Below are 9,794 nucleotides of genomic sequence, written 5' to 3'. Positions count from 1 at the left end.
AGCAACCTCCAACTCCTGGGCTCAAGTGAGTCTCCTGCCTCTGCCTCCCAAGTAGCTGGGACTACAGGCACCCGCCATAACGCCTGGCTGTTTTTTGGTTGCAGCCATCATTGTTGTTTGGTGGGCCCGGGCTGGATTTGAACCTGCCAGCTCAGGTGTATGTGGCTGATGCCTTAGCCACTTGAGCCACAGGTGCCAAGCCGATAGACCTGAGTTTTAATGGTATCACTGCCATTTACTCAATCTCAATTCCTTCATCCATAAAATGAAGATATAATATCACCCTTGCAGAAGCATTGAATAGGTTCATTTCAATAAAATCTTTACTGTGCTTTGTATGGTGCTAGAAGTTAGGGCAGATGATTCATAATGATAATAAATAGCTTACATGATACTCCTTGTTAGATGACAGACAGTATTTTGTTTTACCTGTATTAACTCATTGACTCCTCACAACAACCCTAGGATAATAGGTAATACTATTATCTCTATTCTACAGATGATGGAACTGAGGCACAGAGAGTTGAATGACTTGTCCTAGTAAAGAGCTGGGATCCGAACACAGGCAATGATGTTCCAGGCTGTATTTACAATAATTACACTATCCTGACTTTAAAAATGGTAGCTGTCATCATCAGTAATAATCACTAAGATTTACTGAGCGCTTCTTATGAGCAGCTACATGCTGTCTCATTGTATTTGCTCAACAGTCCTTGAAGAAATTTTTGTTATTATTCTCCCCTTTCTAGAGGAGCAAACTGAACCATAGAAGTTATGTTATTTGCCTAAGGACACAGAACTGATAAGTACCAGACCTGAGATTCAAACCCAGGTAGCCTGGTGTCAAAGTCCTAACTTAGAGTTATTACACTGTATTCCTTATAAATTGATGATGATGAAAAAGAAGAAGAGGAGGAGGAAGAGGAGGAAGGGAAAATAAATCTACCATAAGCCAACAGCCTCTGATATTTCTTGGTGTCAAAAGTTGAGCTGACCAATCAGGTTACCTCTATGGACTTGACTTACAGAAATAGTAGGAGAGTAAAATCTTTAGCAGTGGGAGTGGAACTGAAAAGATGCAGAAAGAAGACCAGAAAGTAAAGCCCAAACCCAGTCACAATGATATGAGGAAACTCAGCCTCGGCTAAGGTCCCAAGCAACAGCAGTTGCCAAGTGCCAACATGTGAGCAAATAGACCTTTGAGATGAATGGAGCTGCAGCTACCATCAGGCTGCAACCTCTGGGCAGAACCAAAGCAAAGACTTCTCAGCTGAGCCCAGAAGCATGGAAAACATGATTTACAACAGTGATGAATGGCTGTTGCAATAATAAAGTGATTATTGTTTTAAGTTTGAGGCAGTTTTTGCACACCAATATACACCCCAACACATGTGCCCTGTGAGGTGTCACAGCAGGACTGGAGGGCAGCTCTATGGAAAGATGAGCTTCTGATAATTTCTCATCAGTCACAGAGTAAGTCCTGACCTGCCTGCCCTGACCCACTCTAGATTTCACACCTTGAACTGTTCTTCTTGCGCCTACATTTTTAGCTTCTGATCTCAATCTTTTTCCCACTTCTGTTCCTCACCCCACCTCCTCCCTTATCCTGGATGCTGAGTGTGGGTATGTAGTCCTGTTTTTGCTGCCTTAGCAGAGAAAACCCTGGATTTTCACATGCTCCCTTGATCCACATGCTCCCTCTAGCGCTCGCTGGCTGTCCTGGATGGCCATGCCTTCCTGCCCAACCTTCTATGGGCCTTCCTGCCCATCCCTCTAAATGGGGATGTCATTTCCACCCTAGGCCTCAGTATCTGGGCTCAATCTGAGCTTGCTCTGACCTGGGATTAGAAAGTGAATGTGGCTTCCAGATGTTGGGTCATGGAGAACATAAAATATCCCACCAGAAGGCCAGGCTCAGAGCTTCTAGATCTATCTTCCTAGATTAGGAGTGGGAAGGTTGTCAAGGGTTCTTGGTCTCTGGGGCTAGTCAGGGGAGGTGAGGAGAGGCAGAGGGTGATAGTGGTTGGCAATGAGCACTTGAGACCAATGTCATTTTTACTTTGCATGCCCAGGAAGATAGCTCTCAAGATGACGATAGCTTACAAGCATGTCCACTTGTAATAGTTGCGGTTTCACAGCTCATTATATAATAACAAAGCAATAATAATAAGCTGCCGTCTATTGGCCTTTTCAGTGACAAGTACTGTACAAGGTGATATAAATGCGTTATCCTGTTTAATCTGTGCAATAATCCTGTGAGTAGGATTATTACCCTCTCTTTAATAGATGAGGTAACTGAGGCCCAAAGTGGCTGAATAACTTAGGTAAGATATAAAAGTAAACAAATGGCAGTGTTGGAATTAATGTTCAGATTAACAACCACGTTTATAATCAGGATCATGAAAGTTAAGATCAGTCTATTACCACGCTGCACCCATTATATTGACAAAAATTAGGAAGATTGATAATACCAAATGTTAGGAAGTTGTGGATTCACAGAAACTCTCATATACTGCTTGTGGGAGTGTAAATGGATGGGCCACTTTGGAAAACATGTTACTTGCTAATGTAAGCATTCACATCCCTTCCCTGCAACTCTTAGATTTATAAAACTTATTTACTTGTGCACCAACTGCAAACATGAACTGAATAGTTACAGTGGCATTGGTAATAATAGCAAAAAACTGTCAGTCCAGGACAGGTAGGAAACAGAAACCACACCAAGTATTTTAACACAGAGAATTTATTATACAATAAAGAATTGTCAACTAAGTATAAAGTTGTTAACTAGGTGCCTGAAAAGTGATGAAAAGAACTCTAAGATAGCATTTGTAGGAAGTGTCTACCACCCCCAGGTGAGGGAACAAAGAAGAGGCAGGAATTGTTAACATTTTCAAAACTGATAGAGGAGGAGCCCTTAATTCAGATATCAGGTCTGGTATCTCTGAGCTCAGAGAAGGGCCAGGTAAGTAGGGAAGGGACCCAGACTTCAGGAGAGGAGGTACTGCGTTTGGAGCTGGTGTCTCTAAACTCAGCTGAGGAGCCCCACGGGGTTGGGACCTAGATCCTGGAGAAGGCCGGAGCTTGGAAGGAATCACAGCCGTGCGGGGAGGAAGCACTGCTGGGTGATAGTCATGGGAGCAGGAAACCCATAGGATGTGACAGTGAACAGAGAAGAAGGATCAAGTCATCTAACCCCACCCTGCAAAATCTGACAGAGTCTAACCAGGGAGCCACTGGCAATGCAGGGACCCAACCCCAGCCTCACAGAGCAGGGATTTTTTACATTTTCAAATATTATATAAAAACCCCAGGTTGGTCTGACAACAAAAATTGTACTTACAATGCACCCCCTCCACTCTGTTTCCATTCACAATGGATTTACTTTTCCAAAGCTATAAAAACGATATCCTTTTTTGAGACAGTGTCTTGCTTTGTCACCTGCCTTAGAGAGCAGTGGCATCATCATAGCTCACTGCAACCCTCCAACTCCTGGGCTCAAGCAATGCTGCTGCCTCAACCTCCCAAGTAGCAGGGACAACAGGAGTGCACCGTCATGCCTGCCTAATTTTATTTTATTTTTTATATAGAGACAGGGTCTTACTCTTGCTCAGGCTGATTTTTAACTCCTGGACTCAAGCAATCCTTCCACCTCAGCTTCCCAGCAGGCTAGGATTACAGGTGAACCACCGTGCCCAGCTCAAACCAATATTCTAACAACGTGCAGGCAGATTTTTAAAAAAGAAAGAAAGAAAAAGGCCTGCCAATAATCAGACCATCTAAACACCATCGCTTTTTATTTTCACTTTTTTTTGTTTTAGTTTTTCTTATAGGCAGATGTAGTTTTTCAGTTATGTCTGTAGCACTCCGTACAATTGAACGTCTCTGCTGTGTCATGAGCCTGTTGCCTGCCGTTACGGTTGTCACAAACCCTGAGTGAATGAAATGCCATTTTCTTAATGATTCCTCTGCTTCTTTGAACATCTGGATTGTATGCCCCGGGACCATTTTGGTTGCAAATGAGGGAAACCCTACTCAAATCAGTTTAAACAAAACAAATTGGTGTATGTGACTGTGGGTGGTGGTGTGGAATTTACTGGCTTCCTTGCTGGAAAGAATGCAGAGGTAACTCACAAAACTAGAGCCTACAACCAGGGACTAAAAAAAGCTGCACTCTTCCTCTCTGTCCATCCCTTGTGTGGCTCTCTCTCTTCTTCTCTTTGAAGATTAGCCTCTTTCCTTCCTACTAAAGACAGGTCTTTCCTTGACAGGAAACATGGTCACTGGCACTCTCAGCTTTGTAACTGTAAGAGAAAGAGCATCCAGGGCAGTGCCTGTGGCTCAGTGGGTAGGGCACTGGCCCCATATACCGAGGGTGGTGAGTTCTGCCCCAGCTAAACTGCAACAAAAAATAGCCAGGTGCTGCGGCAGGCACCTGTGTCCCAGCTACTCTGCTAATCCGGAGGCTGAGGCAAGAGAATCGCCTAAGCCCAAGAGTTGGAAGTTGCTATGAGCTGTGACAGCACAGCACTCTACCAAGGGGCGATAAAGTGAAACTCTGTCTCAAAAAAGAAAAAAAAGAAAGAAAGAAAAGAAAGAGCATCCAGATAGCAATCACAGGGAAGGATTGTGATTGGCTCTGTTGAGTCACATGCCTCCTCAAATAAGCCAATCATGTTTTTAGGGCAACTATAAATTCTATAATTGGCCAGGCCTGGAAATCTATCCATTCCTATAGTCTGACTGGCAATAGGCCTATTGTTAGCAGATTAAGGGGAAAGGGAAACCTAGCTTGAAAGGCAAGAAAACAGACACAAAGTCATCACACTACGTTTCAATTTTTCACCACGAACAACACCTGGTAACCAATATTTCACATTTAGCTCCTTCTTAAAGACATTTTAACCATCACCTTGTAAGAAATTCCCAAGATTCAGATTACTGCCATGGTGCTTGCCAGAACCATGTAACACATTTGTGTTCTCATATCCAGTACCTTATTTGTGCCTCCCAAAGAAACCCTAAGGGACAGAAAAGGAACCAGGGCCACAGAGAACCTGAGTGATGGAGCCAGAGACACACAGTAGATGAAGGCAGAGGTGAACCCAGAGCCTGATGCTGTCCCCCCAAAATATCACAATCAAAGATTAGACTAGTGGTACGAAGGTTTAATGTCAGTGTCACCTATAGCCATTAAGGGAGGGAGCTTCGTCTGCAGTCTTCCCCTCGGAGGAGCTGAATCAGCCCCCTTGAGGAAACATGCTGGCAGCGCCTGCCTTCAGAGCCTGCCCGAGTCCTGATAGGGGAGGCTCCTCCACTGGACCTGGCATCCTCCCACTGGGCACTGTCCACTCGCAGCTCCTCCAGGACACTGTGAAGATGTCTCAGCGTGAGCAGGAGCCTCTGGTCTTGGATCTGCATCTCAGACTAGGAGAGAAGAGTTGTGAGAGGCTGTGCAGAGCACTGATGCTCCCCCACGGTCTCCTCAGAGACAAGCCCTTTCCCACCACTGTCTCATCAGAGACAAGCCCTCTTGAGAGTTGCACAGCCTTGCCAGAGGCATATGCAGCAAAGCCTCCACTTCTTCATTGCAAAGTAGAAAGCAAATTGCCCACCTTTCCAGGAGTTTACAATGACTGGTTGAATTAGCCTATTGGAAAACCCTTTCAGGGGATCAGCAAGGTCAAGACTGCTTTCTTTACTATACTGAGATATTGTTGTCTTTTTTTTACTTCCATTTTCTTATGAGCACACAGTGGAGTTTTCCAGAAGCTAATGACATGTAGTATCTCAACAGATTGCAGGAGAAGCAGATATAAGAATCCAGCTGTGTTCTATTAAGTCAGACATTAAAGCAATTTCCAATAATGTAAAACAGGGCTGCTCTTCTCACTAAATATTTGCTTTGAAAAATGCAGTTATTGTAAATAAGTAATGTTTTATTAACATGTAATGAGTTTATCATTATTTTCAAAAGCATCCATAAAAAGTACTAAGAATTTCTCAGCTTTGGTTTCTAATTCAGTCCATATGGATAGATATAATTCACATAAACAAAAGCTTTTTGGTGTCCTTAATAAAAAAATTTGAAAACCGCTGCATTAGAACTCCCCGATCGCCACTCACCCATCTCCATTCTTTCTCCCATTTTCCACTAGGGCTTGTTTTCCATACACTTTCCCTCTTTCGTTTGCTCTTTCAAAATGTTCGAATTGCATTTTCTGACTGGTTAATACACAAATGTATATGCTCCAGAAGAGCATATAGTTCAAAGGCTCCCCCACCCACCCCACTCCACCCTACAACTCAAGGGTCACCCCCTGAGGAACCCACTGCAAATGGCTCCCAGTTTTCCCTTCCAAAGCTGGTCAAGGCATAGCACATGATCAGATGTACAGATTCTCAATCCTTCTCTTTCTAAGAGACACTTATTAGCATTATTTTTTCCATTAAAAAATAGTTTTGTGATGAAGTGATGATGTTACAAATGAGCAAACCAAGCCAGCATCCTCCACGCAAGCATCAGTGGTAACACTGTCTGGAGAGTAGGTAGCTAGAGAGAGAAAACTCGGAGGTGAAGGTGACGGTGTAGCCTGCTCCCTGGAGGACACGGACTCCTCAGGCTGCAAAGCCAGTGGTCCTGGGGCCATCCTTTCCTAATTCCTCGGAAAACATTCAGCCTGTGCTTTCTCAATCTTAGGGTTTTCCTCCCCCACAACATTTTTTGTCCAACCTTCAGCACCAGCTCCGGGGATGACCTTGTGAGACCACAAAGTTGTGCCCAGCACTGAGGTGATGTTAAGGGCTGGGGGGGACCCAAGGCCTTTGGTTCTGAGGATAAGAAACCCTGACTGAGCCCCTTCGAGGGTAGGGAAGTATCTTTTCTCACAAAGCAAGAGGCCCTGAGGTGAGGTAGGCTCTGGGCTCAGTTTGCCCACCCCCCACGGTGTGAAGCTCCGTCCTGCCTGAAGGACAGGTGCCCAGGCATCAGACTGGTTTGCTTTCTAGTCACAAGGTGGCCGCAGCTCTTCCTTTCTTACAGACCCCACTAGGACTTTGGGACTCATGAGATCCCAGGAAAAGAGGGAGACATCAGACTTCTGTCCCTTCCCCATTTGTTCCCACTGCTGCATGAAGCGAGCGACTGTCCAGTGCTGGTCCTTCCCTGAGGACAGCCAAGTGAGGCTTCTTGGGTGGGTTCCAGAAGGGCCCTTATGGAGTCATAATTCATGCAATCAGGGTAAAAACAAGCTCGAATGGGAAATTTATGAGTCAGGCTCAGCTGGAAGAGATTTGAGGCTCTGTATGTCTTGGCCTCAAGGAGGAGGAGGTGGCTGGCCCAGGGAGGCTGTGCTGTCAGTGGGGACACCCCATCACTGTCCCTCCTCATGGGCGACAGAGAGGAACTTCAGTGAGGAAATAGGTACTTAGGGTTCAGGCACCAAGCAGGGCACTTAGGGGACTGAGGAAGGCAGCTGCCCAGCTCTGGCTGCCTGCGGACTGTGAGAGGCTGCAGCTCCTGCTGCTGGAATCTTCTTGTCCCCTGAGAAACCCTGTTGGGTCAGCCCCTCCTTCTGGGGTGAACACAGGGTTGGGGCCTAGCTGGCCTGTTGCCTGGCAACCCAGAGAGGTCATTTCCAGACAATCCTGTCTCTCTGCAGAATGAGGAGTGGGCATACTGGGAAATGAAGCTCTCCTGAGTTCCCTGAACTGCCTCCCTCTCTCTCCTGGCAGCTGTCCCCACGCACTCTGGGGCTCCCCTCTATTTTTGGACTTAAAAGGCAAAAGGCATAGCTTCCTAAACAGCCACTAAGGGACCAAGTAACATAACACATGTGTTGGGGCAAGTGAGTGCCCCATGGGGTAGACCTTTACCAGTGGGGAAGAGAGGCAGCAGCCCACCAGGCAGGTAAATGTCCTCTCTGTTTTCTCTCTCTCAAGACCTCCTTCCACCTGTGCAGAAACGTCCTTCAGCAGGTAAACCAGCTACCAAGAGACTTCCTAAAGGGTCCCTGGGTGACACAATGGCTGGCGTCATTCTCTGGTGTAACATTGGCCTTTGCTGCAACTCCTCGTTTCCCTCTTCCCAACACTCTGGACTTGTACCTCCAAATAAATTGTTAGTTCCTTGTTTGAGTCTCTGCTTTCTAGAGGACCCAGGCTAAGACAATGGGTATACACCAGGTCCCCCCGTGTCAGGATTATTGTAGTCAATATCAATGCGCCAAGCACGTACTGAGTTTGAGCATCTCTTCCCTGAATCCTTGCAATAACCCCTGCAGTGTTGGTACTATTGTCATCCCCATCTTGTGATAAGAAAACTGAGGCTCAAGTGATAATGCCACCATGAGGGGCCACGCAGCAGCAGAGCTGGGCACATACCTAGAACTCAGTGTAATTCTGAAACCAGTCTGGCAAGCACCACACCCAGTGCCTCCCATGTAGGCCATGACCTACTTATCCCCACACTTGAGATCACAGTTGTGCTCTGTGTGGCTGGTCCCAAAGGGGGACTGGCCCATGCGCTACCCTGCGGGGCACCTGGGAGGGAAGACCAGAGAATCTTGGTAAATGTGTAGTACGGACATCAGGGAAACAGAAATGCAAAGCCTTACCAGCTCCTTTCTCAGCCACTCCAGGGTCTGTCCAAGATTCGGCGTTGGCTCGTCTGCTGTTTTCATCTCAGTGTCCTTGGGAGCAACCTTGACACTGACCTGGTTATGGGCCTGAGGGATCTTTGGCTTGTGTAGTCTTCCACCTCTGTCAGCGTGGCAGCAAGTTCTGGCCAAATCATTGAAGATGGAGTTAATGAGAGCAGGAAGTAGCTCACATTGGAAAATGTAATTTGGCTTTTTTTTTTTTTTTAAAGGGCTTTAGCACTTTGAACAGAACAAGGTAGGGAGACCATTCAGGGTCCAGTTACCTCGGTGTCTGATGGTTCCAGAAGGCAAAAAGATGTGATGCCAAAAGGATCACAGAGACCATAAAGCTTTAAAATGATAAAAATACATATATTTATATTATGATAACAGGTGCTCCTTTTTGAGGGCTTGTTTTGTGTTTTATATATCTCATTTGGGACACAGACCCCACCTGTCTCCCCAACTCCCTTCCTTATTCACTTATCTATAATAAACTTAAATAAAGGGAAGTGTTAATTTTCCAAGTTCCCTTGCGTCTGGAATACCTATGTGACCCGTTTCTAGCAAATGATATCCAAGCAGAAATTAGCTGTAAGGCTTCCAAAAAAATTTAATCTTCCAAATAAAAATAAAAATGCCACTGATGCTTCTCTTTTGTTCCTTCTTTCTCCTTCTTCCTCTGCCTTGAATGTGGGTGTCACGCCTGGAGCTGCAGTAGCCATCTTGCAACCACAAGACAAAAGCCAAAAAAACAAGAAACAAAACAAACAAACAAACAAAAAAACTGCAGAGACATTTAAAATCATTGAGTTACAGAAACAGCATCTGCCTATTATGTGAGACAACAGACTCCATTTTTTTATTGGGCACCGTGCTACTTGCAGGAAAACTCAATCCTAATTGCTACACATTTATTCTTCACATCACAATGTGAAGTGAGTATTCTTTAACACTTGCTTGCATTAAATATTTATTGAGAGTTTACTGTCTGCCAACTTCTGCTCCAGGTACCAGGGATACCACCCAAAATCAGAGAAATGAAGACCCTACTTTCTTGGAGGTAACATCCTAGTAATAGTGAATGGAAATAATAATCAAATTAATGCTATGATGAAAAGAAATAGGACCTAGTCTCGCATAGGTTTTTAAAAA

At 45.2% G+C, this 9,794-nt stretch overlaps 1 protein-coding gene across 1 annotated transcript; it reads right to left on the bottom strand.

Moving 5' to 3' along the window:
- Window positions 1-5,162: 5,162 nt before the first annotated feature.
- On the bottom strand, window positions 5,163-8,985 carry CUNH20orf202 (chromosome unknown C20orf202 homolog). Its single transcript, XM_012813234.1, has 3 exons — window positions 8,924-8,985; window positions 8,616-8,781; window positions 5,163-5,427 (listed from the first exon to the last, which is right to left on the bottom strand). Exons 1-3 carry the CDS (start codon window positions 8,983-8,985, stop codon window positions 5,194-5,196), a joined length of 462 nt encoding a protein of 153 aa, XP_012668688.1. The 3' UTR covers window positions 5,163-5,193.
- Between the last annotated feature and the right edge of the window lie 809 nt (window positions 8,986-9,794).

Source organism: Otolemur garnettii, unplaced genomic scaffold, assembly GCF_000181295.1.
Source record: "Otolemur garnettii isolate 467f Iridium unplaced genomic scaffold, OtoGar3 scaffold00251, whole genome shotgun sequence".
Classification (NCBI taxonomy): domain Eukaryota; kingdom Metazoa; phylum Chordata; class Mammalia; order Primates; family Galagidae; genus Otolemur; species Otolemur garnettii.
The sequence above is the reverse complement of the archived record's forward strand: the minus strand, read 5'-3'. Positions and strand labels throughout refer to the sequence as shown.